Raw genomic sequence first — 19,636 nt, forward strand, 5'->3', positions numbered from 1 at the left:
AACTCTGCTTTATTCAGATAGCAAAAAGTTAAGAATCAGACATGCTTTTTTAAACCCCATCACACACTGTAAAAACCAGAAGCCAGGATGTCCCTGGCCAGTCACCCTTGGTACTTTTGGCTACAAGGATAAGGACACCTGTGGAAGGGAACTGGTGACCTCTATTCTGTCCTGATCCCGCACTTAGCACCTTAGGGATTTGCCCTTTACGGGGCAGAGAAGCCAAAATCTGGAGTCGGCTACATTCTACGGTATCTGACTGGACAGGATCTGAGTTCCTCATTCCCCAAGTCTCTAAGGCTATTCATATCAAAGTGCAGATACAAAGCTGGTTATCTGGGATATCAGCCCCAGTGTGCATTAGTCATCAGGGAAGGGATAGGACGAGTGCCAGAATGTGTACGTGGAGATGCTGTCAAGATTGCAGGTGGTGCAGGTCTGAAATACCAGCACTTAGGAGGCTGAGCAGGATGATTATGAATTCCAGACCACCCTGGGCTACACAGCAAGACCTTGTCTCAACAAACAAAAAAGATTACAGGTAGGGAAGGAGATGGAAACAATGGCCAGGACTCTAGCCAAAGGGAAAGTGCTTCTTCTCACAATGCCCTACAGCTGGTTTTCTTGTGAGGCAAAAACAGGAGTCTGATATGGGCCTGCATATCAGATCCTGCCTATCTGAAACCCAGCCAGCCTCTGGGAACAAAGCAGAGGCCAGCCTCAGCACTGAGGCTCATATAGGAGCACTCACCATGTGTCTACCCTGGGGTCCTGAAGAGTGTCACTGTCTTCTTTCTTCTTTGCCTTGAGCTGGCAAAGAGGAGAGTGCTGAACCCCTCCAGAAACTGAAGTAGGGAAAAGCCTACATTTCCAGTTCCCTGCTCCAAGGGGACTAACTTCCTCCCCACCGAGGACGGTATCGGGTAGTGACCTCAGAGTGTGCTGATGTGGAGAGCAGAGTGCTTTTCTATCTGGCAGCCACCTCAGCTGCCAGGTGGGAGCCTCCTCCCAGGACTGCTCCATGGCTACTTGCACCCATATCACACATAGACTGGTGTCTTGCCGAAAGACTCTGAAAGGATGGAAGATACCACGAGAGGGGCGCTTGCTGGAACATCACTTCAGTCTGGAATCCAACCTGGCAAATCCTTTAACTCTGCAGAAACTTATGTGGATGAGAGGTCCTTACTCCACCAGGTTCACTTCCCAGAGCTAGAGGGAAGGGCTCACTCGCCTCTCAGGCCTACAGGGCTGGAAGGGAGACATCTTCACAGGGCTAGAGTGTGAAAACAGGTACATAATAGTGCTAAGGCTGAGGCTGGGAACCAGTGTCCGCATAATGGTGAGGACCTAAGTGCCAGCATCGTGGCGGCTTCTAGCATCTGCTAGAAAAAGTGAATGAGAGCGCCTGTAGCACAGAGCAGGTGCCTGCCTGCAGTCTGGCAGCAAGCAAGTTTCCTGCCTGTTTAAAATGAACATGAGGCAGGGGCAAGGAGCCCTTCCCTTGAACATTCCTTATTTCCCACCTGGGGCTAAGGCAGGCAGAACCTGGACAAATCACCCCATCCAGATGGGCAGTCACTAAATGTGCGCGACCAGGCTGCCTGATGGAAAAGTGCTTCACTAGATTGAGGGGGACAGGTGGGGTGCAGGGGACTGGGGACTGGGAGTGCCAGAGGCCCTTTCTGTGCCTCATGGGTATCTTCAGCTGGAGGATGGCAGGAAGTTCCCGTGAGTGCTTCAGAGAAACCCCAGCCATGGAGCCCTGTCTGGGGGAATGTGATTCCATGTGTCTGGGGTGGGGCGCAGTTGACAAGCAGCCCTGCCATTCTAAGCAGAGATCCCAGGGCAGCCTGCAGAAAGGTGTGCCTCTCCTGTGGATGGTACACATGGAAAGGACCTCTGCCTGCAATAGGACACAGATGGCAAAAGTCACACCTGTCCCACTAAGGATAGAGACGGGTGGGAGCAGCTAAGTGCCTGGGAGAAGTCCTCTCAAGGAGTGTGAGGCTGTCATTCACCAACGCTGTAGCAGACCCAGAACTAGCAGGCGCTTGGATTCTCTGCTGCCGCTGCATGAAAACTGAGGCATGGAAAAAGAGGAAAGGCTTAATCAGTCCCCAGCTCCAAACCTGACCCTGCATACTCCTTAGGGAAATGGCTTGGTGCAATGGTGGCCAAATCTGAGGGCTCCATTCCAGGGAAAGCACCATCTCACTGTCTAGGAGCTTCCTCCGGTGCCCTGTGCAAAGGATTTTCATCTGTTTCATCCTAAAGGCAGGCCTGTAGGTGGTCGAGAAAATCTCCAATGCCTGTTTTTCATTCAGTCAAGGTTTCCCGGCTTCTGCCACAGGAGAAGCCAGGCCAGGGTCCCTGGAGCACAGTCATCTTCCACTTCTCATAAGTGACCTTCCCCTGTAAGCTGCCACCTCAGTGCTATCAGGGATGCTGAGGGCTGGGTGCACCTTTCAGCTCACACCAACTTTTCCACTTCAGGAAATTCTTCTTGCCACCAGTGCACGTGTGGGGTGGACTCTCTCATAATGGGACTCTTTCCTGGAACATTTTAAAAATGAACTTGAGATAAGAACCTTCATGGCTGTGGGGTACTGCTCATTTAGAGAATGGCTTGGACAACAGATGGTGAGCCTCCTTATGCCTTGTCTCTTGGGGAGGCCTGTTTCAACCATCTTGTCACTGCTCACTTCCTGGGCTTTCAGGACATTCCCACCAGGCATCCTAGAATCTGCAAAGAGCCTGTCCCCATGATCGCAGGGACGGAGCCATGTAGGGGTCCCCAAGGCCTTCTCTGGGCCACCTCTCCTTAGGACCCCTGGGCTGGTTCATGTACAAGAGTCTCAGGAGGCTCCACAACGTGGCCTTCAGAACCTCCATGGCTCTCTGGATGGTGTGATGGCAGCTTGGGCCATAGATCCCTACGTGTGGAGTGCCCCCATTCCCTCCTTCCTCAGCTCTGCGCCTGCACAGGAGGAAAGAAAATGACGATTAGATTAAGCAAAGGGTGAGCACCTCCCCACATCCAGCTTCACTGCTGGGCAGTGTGCTAAAGACAATAGCCCAGGACAGGTCAGTACTGCACCCTGTGGCCCTGATCTGTTCCTACCCTGCTTAGTCTTTTTCCCAGGTAGGGATTTCAAAGGTGGTGGAGGGGGCAGTAAACATTTGGCAATATCTGGAGACACTTCTGATTGTCACAACTGGGGAGATGGTATTGGTATTCCAGTGGGCAACCAATGGGTACAGGCCATGTTCCCACAATGCACAGGGGAACACAAGGAGTTATGCAGCCCCAAATATCCATAGGGCTTGCCTGGGGAGAAGAGTGTCATCACATATAGCCTGCAGGTGTCTCTGTTTCCTCCTGGGTATCAGTTCCATTATCCCTGTGGAAAGGATAGTTTGCTTGAAGGCACACCTGATGGCAGCTTTTCTTCCTTAGCCACACGGGGATGAACAATGAGAACAACTCTCTCAACTCATGTGTGGGAGATGCATTCACTGAAGCTTCTCTCCTCTCTCATCTCTCATCTCATAGGAGAGAGGCTTGAAGGCTACCCAGTTTCCTGCAGAGTCTGTCAACTCTGAGACCCAGTCCTACTGCTGAAGACCACAGGCTTAAAAGTGAAAAGAGAGTGAAGCAGTGGGAAGATGACTGATTAGAAGAAGACGTGGGCAGAGGGAAATGGCTCTGTCTCTGCTGAGTGAGCAGGAAGAGCCTGGAGGACCACCAGCAAGAGCAGTTTCCTTGGTCTCAGTGGCTGCAGAAGAGGATTTCTTGTTTGCAGCTACTTCCCTCCAGAGTGACACAGTTCCTCCTTAGGCCTGCTGCTAACACCAGACCTTGCCTAGAGAGGAGGCTGTTCCCCTGCTCCATGAGACTTCCACTGCTTGGAACACCCTGCCTTTTCTCTGTACCTCACCTCCTTCACAGCCACCTTGACCCTCACTAACCCCATGAAACCCCTCACTGACCCAGTCCCACTCAGAATATGATGCCCTGTGGGGAACGGATTATGAGGAGCCTATGAGAACTTGACATAAGCACAGTTGTGCTCAATGATTTACAGGCTGAGTTTGGCACAGCCCCAGCCACAGAAGAGAGCGAGAAGGCAAAATGCAGCACAGCTGCTTTTCCTAAGTTGTTTATGTTCAGAGAAAGAAGCAGGAACACAGGTTTCTCTTGTTACAATGTCACGCCCCTCCCCGAGAACTGCTGCTCCACCTCCTTGTTTACCACTGGATATAAAAGTCTCGCTGAAGGGGGACAGGAGGTTTTTTGATGGGGGATGGAATTGTTGATTGACTGGTGGGCTGAAATATGGGATAGTGCAAGTCTGATGGGACAGTGCAAGTCTGAGCACCAAGACTTTAAGAAAGCTAAAGAGAGAACATGGGACAGTGCAAGTCTAAAGGCCAAGACTTTTAAGAGAGATTAAAGAAAATATGGGACAGAGCAGGTCTAAGGCAAGAGACTTTAAAGAATAGAAAATAAGCAAGGTTTTAAAGAATAGTGAAGCAAGATTTTAAAGAATAAAGAAGAGAATAATAGAGAAAAAAAGTGAAGTAAAAGAAGAGTTATTAGAAAAAAGAAGCAATGAGTCTGTTGTGCATCTCCATCCAAGCGCCCAGCACACCTGGCCCCAGCTTTATGCATGTGTGTCTTCTGTCCTTTGTCTTTCTGCATCTCCTGTTGCCCCAGTTAAGTCAGGAGGAACAGGAGCAAGAGAAAGCTTGATACAATGCCCTACCTGACCTCTCTGATCCTGTAGCTTAATTTTCAGCAGTAACCTTCATTTTAGCACTACTTTCTTTACTGTCCAGACTGTTCTAAGAATTTTCAGTGTATTAACTCACTGGCAGATGAAAACCACAGCACAGGAGACTAACTTGCACCAAGCACAGAACTTGCTGGGCAGCAGAGCTGGACCTGGACCCTGGGCTGATGAGTTCCAACACGGAATGCTTTCCATATTAAGTCTGCTGCCCCAAGCCCGTGTGTCTGGTCTCTCTAGTTGGGCTACATACTCCTTGAGGGTTCCTCTCTTTTCTCCAGTACCCCCTGGCCTGACAAATGGCTGGGTGCACTGCAGAAGTGCCCTTGGTTCCTGGGGCGAGTCTTCTGTGTGGGCTGACTTGCCCAGACATTTAGCCCAGCATGAGACTGGGTTGATACAGTTCTCTGCTTTGTCTCCCATGTTCGGGGAACTTTACCTCTGTACTTACTTGCATGGGAACGGGCTGGCACCTGGGCACAAGCATAGACGTGGCTGAAGCGCCGGCCTGAAGAAGTCAGGTACCAGTGCTGAATGGCGGGCTGGGGGTCATACTCTGTCACTGCCACACCATTTACTGCTGTCATCATGAGCATGTTGAGCACCTCATTGGAGAGCTTAGTCCTCTCATCAGTCCTGATCCTGTTCATGGCCTTGAACCCCCGCTCACAGCAGGAGGTGGAGATGGGCACGCAGACCACCACAGCCATGAGCTTGCTCAGCAAGGGGAAGCGGTAGTGTTGGGTCAGGGCATTCTTACACAGCATAGAGAATGGAAGGTTCTGGGCAGCAGCTTTCAGGCCCAGCCACTCCTCAAGTAGCGCTTCCTCACTGTACCCTGTGGGAAGGGAGAGCTCAAAATACTTGGCAAGGCTGAGAATGTCATCATTCCCAAAGCGGGCCAGTTCAGTCCCACTTGGCCAGGTCATGGTGTCAAACACCTCCATGTTCTTGAGTTGTGGGGGACGGTCTGTGTCAAACCTGTGCTGGAGGTACTCAACCCCAGTCAGGATCGTCCTTTCCCTGTCTGCCTGGAACCGCTGTTCTGCCATCTCCATCTTGTCCAGGAAGATGCCATGGAGCTGCCCATCCTGGAAGCTGGCATTAAACTCTTCCTCTTTGGGCCCCGCCTGGTGGCGGAGGGTATCTAGTGCTATGTAGGCGCGCCCCAGTGTGGAGTTCACCTCTGTGATCAGCACGATCTCCTTCTGACATACCTCAGACAAAGGCCGGAAGATACTGAGGAAGTCTAACAGGAAGTGGCAGAACTTGATGAAATGGAAGCTCCTCATCAGCTTCAGCATGCCCTTGGCCCTGTGCCCAATCTGGCCCCCAGCTTCTGCCACACTCTGGAGGTGCCTTGCCAGTGCAGGCCAGCTAACAATGAGTGCATTCAGTGTGCGCCTCTTGCTGGCTACCCACCTGACAGCGTTCAAGTCCTTCAGACGAACGATTTCCTGCTCCAGGGGAGCTGCACCATTCTGCAGCTCACCCAACCTCTTGTTTGAGGACTGATAAAACTTGAAGACAGTTCGTATGTGCCGGTCACACTTCCTTACCAGATCGATGCTCCCACAGGCATCCACCACAGCCAGGTGCAGCTGATGGGCCACACAATGGACAGGCAGCAGCCGGGGGATGATCTCCTGGAATTTCTCCACGAGGCCTCCCTTGTAGCTCAACATAGTAGAGCCATCAGTTCCTAGGCCCACCACCCAGCCAGGCTTCCGGAAAGGGATGTCCAGCTCATCCAAGGCAGCAATGATAGTCTCAAAGTACCCATCTACTGTCTCACTGTAGAGAGGGGCCAGGGTGATGTATGACTCTCTCACCTCCATCTGCTTGAAGTAGCGGATGTAAATCCCCACACAGGCCTGGTCAGAAGAGTCTGTGCAGCTGTCCAACAACATGCTCACACATGGGGAATTCTGTATATCACTGAGGATCTCCTTCTTCAGAGTTTCTGAGATGTATTTGATGAACTGAGTGCATGCGGTACGATTTCGGTACTTGCCTAAGATCATGGTCCCAGTGCTCTGGAGGAGCTGCAGGACCTTCTCAAAGTCATTCAGGGGCCTGGAATGGTATGCAATGGAGTAGGCAGCATTGAAGAAATGCTCCATGTTGGCCATGAGGTCACTGGAGATCTCTGGAACTAGAGTAGTCTGAGGGCTGTCGTCTTTGACTTCAACCGTGTTGATGCAGAGTTTGTGTGCCTTGCTGACTTCGTGGTATTTTAAAGTCTCCACTTTAAAAGGCCCTGTGTAACCTCGGACTAGCCGGGATGATTTGTCATGGAGAGTAGGTCTTTCTTTGCAAGCTGAGCAGAAAAGCTTTGTCTCTTTGGGGTCAATTACTAGCCAGGGGAACTGCCCAAACCATGATCTCTGAATGGAACGGGGTCTGTAAGTCCTCTTGACTTTCTTAGGTCTGTCTTCTTCTACTTCATACATGCTGGAAGGGCAGTAGGAGGTACACATCTCCACAGGAGGAGCTGGAAGCAATGCAGATTCTATAGCTGAGGCCTGGATGTCTGCTTCACTTACTGCCATCATCTTCTTTTTCCCTTTGGAGAAAATAAAATTATGCTTGGTTTGCTGCCCCAAGTTCTGCAGTTTCCTACCAGCCAAGACAGCTTCATTCAGTAAGTGCTACCAGCTAAGACACCTTCATTCAGTAAATATTACCAACTAAGATACCGCCATTCAGTAAGTACACCTTATGCTAAGTGAAGAAGCTGACTATACGACCCTGCTTTCCAGAGGTCACTGATGGCGTCTACTTAAAACCTTCCCTATCACTACTTGTGAAAGCCAACCTGGCTCCCCAAGAGTAGTGGCTGATCCTAGTGGGTTCTTTTGCTAGCCTCACCTTGCCCCCTTTCACTATCTACCCAGCTACACTGGGATCATGTGGTACCAGATGCTAACAAGTTTTTTGTTTTTGTTTTTAGTACTAAGGTTTGAACTCAGGGCCTAACACTTGCTGGGCAGTGCTCTACCACTTGAGCTACACACCAGCCCATTAACAAGCTTAATTAATCACCCTCCACCATAGCTATTAAATAAACAGATGGCTTTAATCCTCTTGTGAGGTTCCACAAAGAAATAAGGTTAAACACCTGCAAGTCTTGTGAACCTCAGCAAGAAGACAGGTACAGAAGCATACACAGGAGCTATTGGCCAGTAGTAAGCTATGAATTGAAATGTGAAAAACAGCTCCTTCCCACAGAGCAATAGTGCTGTAACTGCACATGGGAGGGAAGGTAGGGGGTGGAGAACCTCACGGACCCACAGCACCTGGTTCTTCATGTCCATAATGACCCCACGTACCTCTTCCCATCAGCTCTGCCACAGTTCCCTTCAGCATTCCTGCTGTGAAAGGACCTAAGTTTTTCCATACAGTCTCAGATCATTCTATACTCTTGGGCAGGATTAGTTTCTTATTCATCTTTGTCTACCCAGGGCCTGATGCACAATCAGTCCAACGTAAGTATGGCTGGACTAATGGCATGTGACTTGCCATTGCTCCAGGGCCTGGTTTTGCCTCCCAGCGGGTTCAGACTTACCTGGGGGATGATCTTTCCACCACTCTAGCCCATTTGGGTCCTTGATCCAGGGTGCAGCTCTCCGTTCCAGTTTTGAGATCAAGTCTGGCTTGGCAGCAGCAGGCCCTGTAGCAGAAACGAAGTCACACCGCTGTCACCTCAAGCTAAACCCGACACTGCATTATGTCGGGATGCCTGGGGTTGGTCCTTGGCAGAGTCTAGTCAGCAGGGCAGGCTGAGAGCATACCTACCCAGAGTGCCAATGAAGAGGCTGGGGACGGTGTAGGTCCTAGCCAGGATGGATCATTTCTGTAGCTCCACAGGCCAGCCATGGGAGCCAGGGGCCAGAGAAATGCAGCCAGAGGAGGGAGGGGGAAATAGGAAAAAACACAGAGGATAAAACAGAAGCCAGGAGAGGCAGGGATGAAAAGAAAAGCCACAGAAAAAGTGGAAGTCACTGTCCATAACCATCCCCTGCATGCACTGCCTCTTCCCCTCAGCTGGCCTTTGTGCAGGTGGCCAATTTGTGCAGGCTATATGAAGGGGCACTTGAAGGACCTTTGAAAATATCTACCACCTACAATGGATGCTGAGAGCTGACTAAAACAGATCTATGTCTTCAGATTAAGCGCTGTCATTTACTTAAAATATGAATATTGTTAGGGGTCATGCAAACAAATTGCTTTCCTTACTTAAAAGAAAATCCATTAGTATGTCCTTACATGCTTTTGTGTCTATGTGAAGGCATGTGTGTATACAGACTTTCTTTAGAAAGACACGCAAGCACCTGGCAGCTGTGGTTGCTTCTGGGGAGGAACTAATGGACATGGAAAAAAGAGATTATTTTTTATTGTTTATCTTTTGGATCTCTTGAATATATGTATTTCATATCTACTACTAACACAAAATAAGTAAGTCAGTTATTAAAGGTGGTCGATTGAATGAACGTATGTCTTTCTTGAAACATCTCTAAGATAAAAGTGAAAGAATAATAATAAAAAGAATCATTAAGTCGAAGAGAAATATTGGACTAGAAACACTAATACATTTTTTGAATGAAAGAAGGCCCAACAGAACTGAATACCAAACACCTGCAGAGGAGACAGCAAAGAGAAGCAGATTGATTTCTTCCACAGAATGCCTGAATTACTCTGGAGGCCCTGGTATGGGAGAAGGTGGTAGGTAAAGAATCAGTGGAGCAGGGGACAGTATCAAAGTCTGTTCAGAGATTCCCGCTGCACCTTCCACAGGAAGGGGAACAGAGATTGAGTCTACAAGAAAATCTACCAACAAAGGCTCCAGACCCTAGGACATGGAAAGGTGAAGGAGAAGTATGGTGCTAAAAGCAGAGATTCGTAGTCTACAAACCGAGCAGTGTATTGCTCAGTGCCAACAACCCTGGCTTGACTTATACCCTCCATGCAGGAGAAAGAAGAGTTTTCTTTGTAGAAATGGAATCTTCCTTCCCTCTCCCTCCAACACTTCAAAACAATGAGAATTAAGTGACAGTAAGAAAACTGACAGTGAGAGAAGGCATAACAGACATCCATGAAAGCAGCAATAAGAGTGCTTAGAAACAAACAAAAAAAGAAAAACCCCAGAATTTAAAATATTTGCTCGAAAATAAAATTGAAGAAATCTCTAAGAAAGTAGTACAAAAAAGACAGAAGCAGGAAATAGGAGAAAAAGAAACAAAAAAACCAGAGGCTCAATCCAGGAAGTCCAATATCTAACTAAAAGAAAAGTTTGGGGAAGAAAGAAAAGGAAAAACAGATAGGAAGAAATCACAAAGGAAATACAGGAATATTTTCCCAAAGTGGAAAGTAAGCTTCCCTGTGGAAAAGAAGCACTAGAACAAAAAATAAAATTACAGCCATATGGAGGCATACCATGAAACACTCAGAACACTGGAATAGACTTTTAAAACTTTCAGAACAGAACAAATAGGTCATATTCAAAGATTGAGGCATAAGTGAGACATTTCTCAACAGCACCAGTTACACTTAACAGAGCAATGCTTTTGAAATGCTGAGGAAACTGTTTCCAATCTGGAATCCTATGTCCATCAAGTTATCAAACAACTGTGCAGGTAGAATAAGGGCATATGAAGATATGTAGAATCCACCCTTTCTAGAAGATGTATCCAACAAAACGAAGATATTCACCTTTAAAGAACATACAGATCTAGGAAGTAGGGGGAGAGATAAGGTTAAGTCTAAGGCCACAGCTATGAGGCAGGCCTAGTAACTAGTTTATAGTGGAAGGCCCAAAAGGAAAACCTCCAGAAAAAGAATGAAACAGATTATCACATGATGTTCGACCACGTAGAAAGACTTCAGAGGAGTTTTACAATTCGTCTGGAGAGTTTGGTAAGAATGTAAGACAGTATAAAAAAATCAGTGAAATAAAAAATATGAATGCTGAATGTACTGGCACATGCCTGTGATCCCAGGCATGTTGAAGCCAGTTTGGGGCTACATAGTGAGTTCAAATTTGAGACCAGCCTCAGTTATATAGCAAGAGCTTGTCTCAAAAAAATACATAATCACAATTAGACAGATAATTTACATCGATGCAACCATAAAAGTGTGCTATACCTGTTCTGAGAAGATGGAGGGAAGAGAAGTGGGCCTGGGTGATGTAAGAGGCCATATCTTCATCTTCCACAGTAGGAATCAATAGATAACATCTAAAATCAAACCAGGAAGAGCAATGAACACATGCAGCAGGGTAGTCAAGTATGATTCTGTTTGGGGCTGAAGGCCCACAAAAAAGGAGACAAATATCCCCTATGTCAGGGACCATCCAGGTACACTTGGACAGAACATGGCCTGGCCCTTGCCTATGAAGAAGGAGTGGAAGAGCTGAAACCGAAGAGGTCAGGAGGATGGGTATTAGAATGTTTTTGGAAAGAGTTGTCAAGTGGATTGTGAGCCCTTTCCTACTACTAAAGGGAAGGTGGGCTCTTCTCCCTAACAGTAAACCTGAAGGGAACTGCATCCTGACCCGTGATCCCTTGAGGGGTACACTGTCATACCCTTTTGTCCCTAAATACTTCCATGAGTACTGCAAGGACATTCTCGAAGGAAGTCAACAGAACTCTTTAACATAGTCTCCAATGATGCTCACTCTTGCCTGATAAAGGGGAAGCACCATTCTTTAGATGTGGGTAGAATCTGTGATCCTTCATATGTGGCAAAGGGAGGTTATCTGGATGGACCTGACCTCATCACAGGAGCCTCTAAAGGCTGGGTGCAATCCCAGCTGGCAGCAAGCAGGGAAGCCAGAGTTTCAAAGCACAGGACTACTCCACACTCCTGTTGACTGAGGATGGAAGCAGCCGGGTGGAAAGGACCAGCAAGCAGCCACCTGATGCTGAGAGTGATCCCTGGCCAACAGCTCAGATAAAAGCTCCCGGGTAGTATCTTGATTCCAGCCCTGGGAGACAAAGCAGAGAACCCAGCTGAACTCACCTGGACTTCTGACCTACAGAACTGCAAGACAATAAATGAGTTTGTGGAAATTCGTTATGTGGCAAGCAGAAAACAAGTATGTCCTACACAAACAAGTATGTAATTAAAATCAGAAAATTTAACATGGTATAATACTTTAACCCACAGTCTACAATGAAATTCCTTCAGTGGTCCCTAAAATGTCCTTTATTGCTGTCTGTATCTATTTTTGCCAGCCTAGCATCTAACCAGGCTTCACACAGAATGGTTGCCACGCCCCTTTAATCTCCTTTAATCTGCAACAGTTTGTCAGCTTTGTCCTTTTGATCAGAACATTCTGAAGAGCTCTGTACTGAGTCTTTTGCTCATTGCCTGGAGGGTGTTCTGTTACCTGGGTGTGACAAGGAAAAGTCAAGGGCCCTGCCCTAGATTTGATCAAGAGGGCAGAAAGGAGAGCCCTGAGGGCTGAGGCACACCAGAGGTGAAGAGAATGAAGTTGTTTTCTGAGTACTTCGTCTGAAGCCACTCTTTCTAGGATAATATATGATATATTATTTAGAAATAAGGAGGCAGGTTACTGAAAGACACAGCTAAATGACTTTAGGGAGAAGGACTCAGAACAAGCTAGGACAGAAGATTGTCATTCTCCATTATATGTCTTATTAGAATTACTTTGATTAAAAAAAATATGAAGAAAAAAAATTTTTTTTAATTTTTTGAGAGTTGATTTCAACATGTAGCCCAAGCTGGCTTTGAACTCATGAATATCCTTCCTAAGCCTCCCCAGTGCTGGGATTACAGGTGTGCACAGTGGTTGATATATATATTGCTAATACTAGGGACTGAACTTAGGGTCTTGCCATTTGTCTACTACTTAGACCACGCCCTCGGTTCTTTTGATTTTAGATTTTTTTTCAGATAGAGTTCTGAGCTTTTGTCCAGGGCTGGTCTTGGAACTCAATTCTCTTACCTATGCCTTCAGTGTAGCTGGGATTACAGATGTGTACCACCATACACAGCCCTGAAGAAATATTTTTAAAGAATAACTGAAAATAAGGACTAGTGGAGTGGCTAAAGTGGTAGAAAACCTTGCCTAGCAAGCATGCACCTTTGAGTTCAAGCCCCAGTGCCAATAAAAAAAGGGGGAATAACTGAAAATAGAGGACTGAGTACCCTGAATCTATTTGCCTGAGATTACATTTTCCTTGGGGTCTGGATATGTATAATTGTCATCACCACCCTGGTCCCGGGAGTACAGTATCCCAATCACAACTCTTTGAAGCTGTGGCCAAAGTGTTATCAAAACCTCTTGTTGGCTGGGCACTGGTGGTTCACACCTGTAATCCTAGCTACTCAAGAGGCAGAGATCAGGAAGATTGCAGTTTGAAGTCATCCTGGGCAAATAGTTCACAAGATCCTATCTTGAAAATGCCCTTCACCAAAAAAGGCTGGTAGAATGGTTCAAGGTGTAGGCCCTCAGTTCAAGCCCCAGTAAAACCTCTTTTTTTCTTTTTCTTCTTTTTTTTTTCCTTTAGAATAAGTGACACAGAAGGAATTTCCAAACAGACTTTTCTATGCCTTAGTGACTGACGAGACATACTATAGCAAATGCACAAACATACATGCTAACACCCACATTCCATAAATGTCCACAGAAATGGTTTGGTTATAAAGTATAGATATCTGATGTCTCTGAGCTAATTTCATCCCCAGGCTGACAACCCTGACCCCAAGAATCAGTTCTAAAAGAGCTATTGTGGCCCCCACTGGGAAGCACAGTCACATGAGCTATTGTGGAGAAGCTGGCCTCCTGGAGGTCCTCTGGGCGATTCTAACTCTCCTGGCTCTTCTCCTTGCAGTCTTCTCACTCAGCTTTGTTTCTATTTAGTGACACAACTTTGTCTCCAGTTATGGAGGCCTGGCAGCAGTTAACGATCTCCCTGTAGACAGGGACTGCCCCCCTGAAGTGAGTGACTCACCACTTAGCATATGACAACACCTTTGCTAATAAAGATCCAGGACTCCCACATCATTCCTGGCTGTTCTGTTATTGACAAATATGTTTCTTAATGTGGAATGTAATTGAGATTTCTGGATTTTGATGGCGGGGCGGAGGTGGGGTGGGGGGCGCGGGGCAAGTAAGAGAGACCTCACTAAATATGTCAAAATCTGAAATCAGAGTTTAAAATATGGAACTGAAAGAATGGCCAGAAACTCTTTGGAATGTTAAGTAAATAGTTCTAAAAGAGTGTGAGCACAAAAGGATAGACTGAAACACAAACATTAAAGATAAAACAAAAGCCTCTTCTTTTCTCCTAATCAAGATGTATGCCCTCCGTAAGTTTGCACTATTGGTGAGGCAGCTGTGTGAGAGCCAGGCTCACGGAACAGGTAAGCAGAATAACCAGGATAGGCACATCTGTTGAGAACCTCCAGTCTATGCTATTCAGCTGTTAAGCAGATGAGAAATTAATATTAAATTTGACTGCATCAAATTGAAACTGTTCATTTAAAAGCAGGTTCAAGGCCTGGTTATGTAACTCAGTGGTACAGCACTTGCCTAATATGCCCAAGGCTGCCAACCTGTGCTGGCACCTGGACAAGATAGAGTAGACTTAGCACCAAAGGTACAGATGGACTGAGAACCCCCTGGGAGGCCCTTTTGTCTCTAGGCTTTGCTTATGCTGCCCCCCCTCTGGTTAGTCTAGACACCACCCTTCCTCCTCGCCTTAAAACAGTTCCTCTGTGAAGACTTCTGACAGAATCATGTGGTCCAGCACAGCAGTCCCAGGACCCTTCCTGAAGCTCTCCTTCGGAGCTTGCATTATTTAACAGCTTTTCATGCAAATGCCTGCCTCTCCCACAGCCCCTTGAAAGCAGAGACCTTGGCCTATCTAGCATGCAGGTAGATATGTGGGTATTCAATGAATGTTTGGTGGAGGATGGACACAGAGGTAGACAGGAAGGTAGATAAAGAAGTGATAGATGAAGTATGATATCCCAAAGCAGGGAGACTTCTGAGGACAGAAGACAATGTCATTCTCTGCCCACGACAAGAAGAGGACAGAAATGGGAAGCAGGCCATGAGCTACAGCTGCTTTTGTAGGTACCCCAGTCAAATACTGGTGACATATAAGACTGGAGACTTTACCCAGGGATGCCAACAACTCATAGTTCATCCGCATCACATCTCTATACAGCTCCTTTTGCCTCTTGTCCAGCAGGCCCCACTCTTCCCGGGTGAAATACAATGCCACATCCTCAAACACTGCTGGGGGTTCCCCAAATACTGCTGCGGCCTCTGGCAGCCTCTCTTCAGAAGCATCCTGCAATAGAGAGCAGCGTCACTCAGTCTATCTTTGGAGCCAGACACCACACACAACTTCCTGCAGCCTTCTGAAGATCCCTTTCTCCTGGGAAGCCCACAGAGGCCCAGATGCATGCCAAGGAATGAATCCCTCCATTGAAAGTCAAAGAATCAAATTCGTGAGGCCCAGAATTAGTAGGCAAAAACACATGCACCTTAGTCATATCCTAGGATCTCCTGGGAGGAAATAAAAATGAATGGTGGTAGAACAGGCGCCTTTGGCAGAGCCTCTGATAGCACCCTGTCTTCTAGAATCCTGAAGTACTCTCTAATTGGTGACTGCAGAGGGGACTGTCTGCCTCTAGGAGCACCTCTGGAATTTCTCAATGGCACACAAAGCAGGATGCAGTTAAAGAGAACTAAAGACGCTTGCAATCAGGGACTAAATTTACACATGCCTCACTTCAGATTATAAAGGTTAGACCTGTTTATTAGCTTCTTAAAAAAAAAAAAACAAAGACATGAAGAAAAAGGAGCTTAGATCTTTTTCTGGGTTCTGGAAAAATTCAAGCTTTCTACCTTTTGCTGGGTTCCTCATGATATTAGCCATGAGGAACATGAGCTACTTTAATTGAATGCCTGAAGGGGCCACTAACAATGGTACAATGGTTTATAAAAGTCTACTTATACGCAACAGTTGAAAAATGGGGAAAGTTCTAATTTTGAGAAATGGGGAAAGTTCTAGTTACTTGGATTTCCAATTAACATAGTTTCCTTGGAGACCAACTTTCCAGAAAATCAGAAACTTACAAAATGAATTTAAGGTGAGTGCTAGAGTCATTTAGGATCTAGCAGTGTTGCAGGGAGTAGAAAAAAGCAGAAGGAAAGCACTGGGCCAGTGGTCAAGGGCTCTGGGTGGAGTCTGGCATTTACCACAGTGGCTGAACTCTAGACATGCCATGAGTTCTACTGAGTTCTCAGTTTTCTCCCAACTCGGTGAGTTTATTAACCCTTATTCTACTACCTCCTAGCAACATCAAAGAGTGTAAAACTCTGCAATGTTACAAAGTGACTCCCTAGTTAAAAATTTTAAAATATTGATTTTTAACACAACCTGTGGTCACTGTGTGAATGTGGATTATTTCTTGAGTTCTGTGTCTGTTTAGGATTTTGGATGAGGATTATTGTTCCTTACATCAGAAGTTAGAATATTCTGTCCCCTAATTATGCTTTGTGATCTATAAAAAGGAGATGATGGTAATAGGATGGTCATCAAAATTAAATGAAATAATACCTGTAAAGCATTTAAAACAATACCTAGACCATTATAAGCATGTGAGCTTATGATAACATTACAATGTCAGCACTGAGTATTGCTATTATTCTTTTTCCATCATAGTGCAAGATATATAGTTCTCAATACAAATCCCACTCTTTGAGATACAGAATCATTACAAACATATTACCTGGCTGCAGAATTTAATAGTGTTGTTACATAAAATGTTACTGGCGATTTCTTTTTGTCTGAAATCTGAAATGCAATCTAGATACAAAGAAGGGATGGCTCCACTCCCCCCAGGGTCCTCCAGTTCAGCTCCTGAGCTTGGCAGGAGTTCAGCCATGCCATCAAAGTGTCCAAGAGGCTCTGGGGGGTAGAACACGGGACAGTCTGTATTGAAGAGGTGCTCAGAGCCAGCCACGATATCTGCAGATCTATCTCTGATGCTCTGGAAGCGAGCTGCCCAAATGGGGTCCCTGGTGGCCAAGGCATTGACACAGAACATGTGGGCTTTGCTCTTGGCATGATATTTGAGAGTTTCCACCTTGAATGGACCTGTATATCCTTCTATTAATCTTGATCGTTTGTCCCTGACAGATGGGTATTCTCGGCAGGCAGAACAAAACAGAGCAGTCTGCTCCTCATTCATGATCAACCAAGGAAACTGCGTGAACCATGACTTCTGGATAGAGCGGGGCCTCAGGGGTTTCTTGCTTCTTCCCATCCAGTCTCCCTCGGTGCTGCCACTCTCTGTACTGAAGTGGGCAAGGCGAGCTTTCTTCTGAGGTGACAGGGACTGTCCACTCTCCCTGGCAGGACCCTGTATATCCATTTCCTTCATGTAGCCCACTTGGTTTTTCCCTTTAGAGAAAGAGACAAATGGAATTTTCCTTAAAATCCTATTATCAGAGCCACTGCAACTCACAGCAGCTCTGAAATTCACCAGATATGAAAAGTGAAAGGACACACTCAGTCCAAAGTGACACAGTCACTCCCCTTCTGGTTACTCTGAAGTACAACACACTTGAATTCTCTACTTTCAGTCCTTCAGACTCTCCAGGTTCATCTTGCCTAATCCAGAATAAAAAGAAAATCAAAGAGATGGGCTTTAAGCAAACCCCATTTTACAAAAAAAAAAAAAAAGGACAGATGTACCTGGCTAAGAGGAGCTCTGTGCACTTTGATCAACGTGACCTAAGATAGTGGCACAATCTTCAGGGGTTCAGACCACTTATGGACAAGAATATTGACATCACAGAAGACAGAGCTGAATGTAATCATTGAAGCCATTGACCACAGTTCCTCACTCTGCAGGAACCGCCTTCTGTGGCAGGCCTGACAGAGAGGCTTCTGCATTTTGCTTAAGTACCTTTAGGGCTAGAGAGATACCTATTCCCTTGGCACAGTTTCAGACCCTATATAGTTTTCCATAAACTGCAATCCATCTCTGAGGACAGTAGTGCCCTCCTGTCTTCAGGGGGTCTGTTCCAAGGCCTGCAGTGGATGCCTGGGCCATAGAGTATATACCATGTGTTTTCCTATCCATCCATACATGTAAAAAGTTTTATTTATAAATTAGGCATAGTAAGAGGCTGACAATAATAACTAATAATCAGATAGAACATTGTAACAACTTTATAAATGTGGTCTCTCTCTCTCTTTGAAGAGAGATAGATATTTTCAAAATATCTTACTGTATGTACTTCTGCCTGGTGATGCAGATTTAGTGCTCAAGAGAAACTCAGCTTCCTCTCTTACACCACACCCTTCAAAGCAGTAAAATTTTCATAGCCTCATGAAAAATTTTTTCTCTTCTTCAAGCTGAACTAGAAGTTTCTTTTTTTACTCCTTACAGGAAATGAAACTTAGATGACCCTAAATACCTGGAATAATTTCTTACACATCAAGTTTAGATGCCTAGTGGCCAAGGACTCAACATTTTTTGCTCCATGCGAGTGGACTAGTCTACAAAACTACAGCTAATCCCAACAGCACAGAGCTGTTAATAGAGTCAGTAGGCTTGAAATGAAAAGCTAAGCAAGGAGAAACAAAACAAAAGGGCCTCTGTGACTCTTTACTGAATCATCCAGCAGTCTAGGGCTGCTTGTGGTCCATCTTAGAGAAACCACAAAGGAGAGCAAATTTTTGTGGTTCAACTGATGTAGGATCTTATTCTCCACTTCCCTGTTTTCCCACAGGAGGGGCTGAGTTACTCTGTCATCATATATAATAAAAAGGTGCTATCTGGCCTGGCTCTAGCTAAGCCAATCTGAGAGGCTTATCAAAGGAGGAAAAAGAAAATCCTAGAGCTTAGCAGACAGCTGTTCACTCATTCTTCCACTCTTCATTCATTGGTTATCTATTGTACAACTACAGTGTGCCAGGCATTGTTCTAGGCAAGAGAGGCATATCTCTTTAGAACTTTTAGTATAAACACATCATAGGGTAGAAATCAAAGAAAGGGGGCTGTGAGGTAGAGGGTGATGTTGGGAGGTATGAACACTCAGATAAGGTGGCAACTTCAGGAAGGGCAACACTGTACAGTGGTAGAGAACAGGCAGGGCTGAGGATGAGACTGGGTCATGGGGGCCCTGTCCTGCTCCTCTGCCAGCTAAGTGCCACCTCCGGGCACTTGGCCCACTCACCACGGTAATGGTCCAGGAGATTCCTCTGGCCCTGGACATTGTCTAGCCATGGCTTAGGTCCTTGCCCAAATTCACAGAACAGCTCAGGGACAACATTGGGTCCTGAATCAGGAACAGAGGAAGACAGTGTGAAGTCTGGCTCCAGATCACAACAGTGAGGTCTGCCTGGGGCATCCTGGATGTCATGAGATAACATGTAGAGTAGGAGAGCAGACATCAGGCAGGCTAGCTAAGTAGTTTGGAAACTCTCTGTGAAATCCCTGAGAGAATGTGAGAGGGTGACTAGATAAAAACAACGATGCTAGCACAAATAAGGCTGGAAAGGTATTAAATTATTGTATCAGACTGAGCAGCAGCTTTGTTATATAACTGAGGAAAACAGACCAGGCCTGGGGACTGTGGCAACCTAAAGGACTTGATCCTGCAGGAAGACAGCAGCTACTCAGCTTCAGAACGTCAGGGCCACCATGTGGGATGCAAGCTCAGTGCAGCCACACAGTTCCATTTGTCATGAGACAGCAGAAATTCATATTTCTTATGTGAAAACTTGCAATGGCTAAATATTAGAAACTTAAATATTTTTAGGCTGGGGGAGTGGCTCAATTGGTAGAGC

At 46.2% G+C, this 19,636-nt stretch overlaps 1 protein-coding gene across 5 annotated transcripts in view; it reads right to left on the bottom strand.

The window, feature by feature from the left end:
- The window catches only part of Znf862 (zinc finger protein 862), a 27,231-nt gene continuing 7,595 nt past the window's right edge, over positions 1-19,636 (bottom strand). For 2 of the 5 annotated variants that reach the window (XM_074060998.1, XM_074060991.1), the window contains exons 3-8: positions 19,024-19,125; positions 16,566-17,239; positions 14,944-15,118; positions 8,362-8,466; positions 5,245-7,359; positions 1-2,980 (exon numbers count right to left, since the gene is read on the bottom strand). In XM_074060998.1, the coding sequence (XP_073917099.1) occupies positions 2,937-2,980; positions 5,245-7,359; positions 8,362-8,466; positions 14,944-15,118; positions 16,566-17,239; positions 19,024-19,125 (3,215 nt within the window). In that variant the 3' untranslated portion in view covers positions 1-2,936. Of the gene's footprint in view, positions 2,981-5,244; positions 7,360-8,361; positions 8,467-10,937; positions 13,913-14,943; positions 15,119-16,565; positions 17,240-19,023; positions 19,199-19,636 lie in introns of those variants that run through there. The other 3 variants (XM_020173412.2, XM_074061003.1, XM_074061012.1) reach the window with 3 other exon arrangements.

This window comes from Castor canadensis, chromosome 2, assembly GCF_047511655.1.
Source record: "Castor canadensis chromosome 2, mCasCan1.hap1v2, whole genome shotgun sequence".
NCBI classification, from domain to species: domain Eukaryota; kingdom Metazoa; phylum Chordata; class Mammalia; order Rodentia; family Castoridae; genus Castor; species Castor canadensis.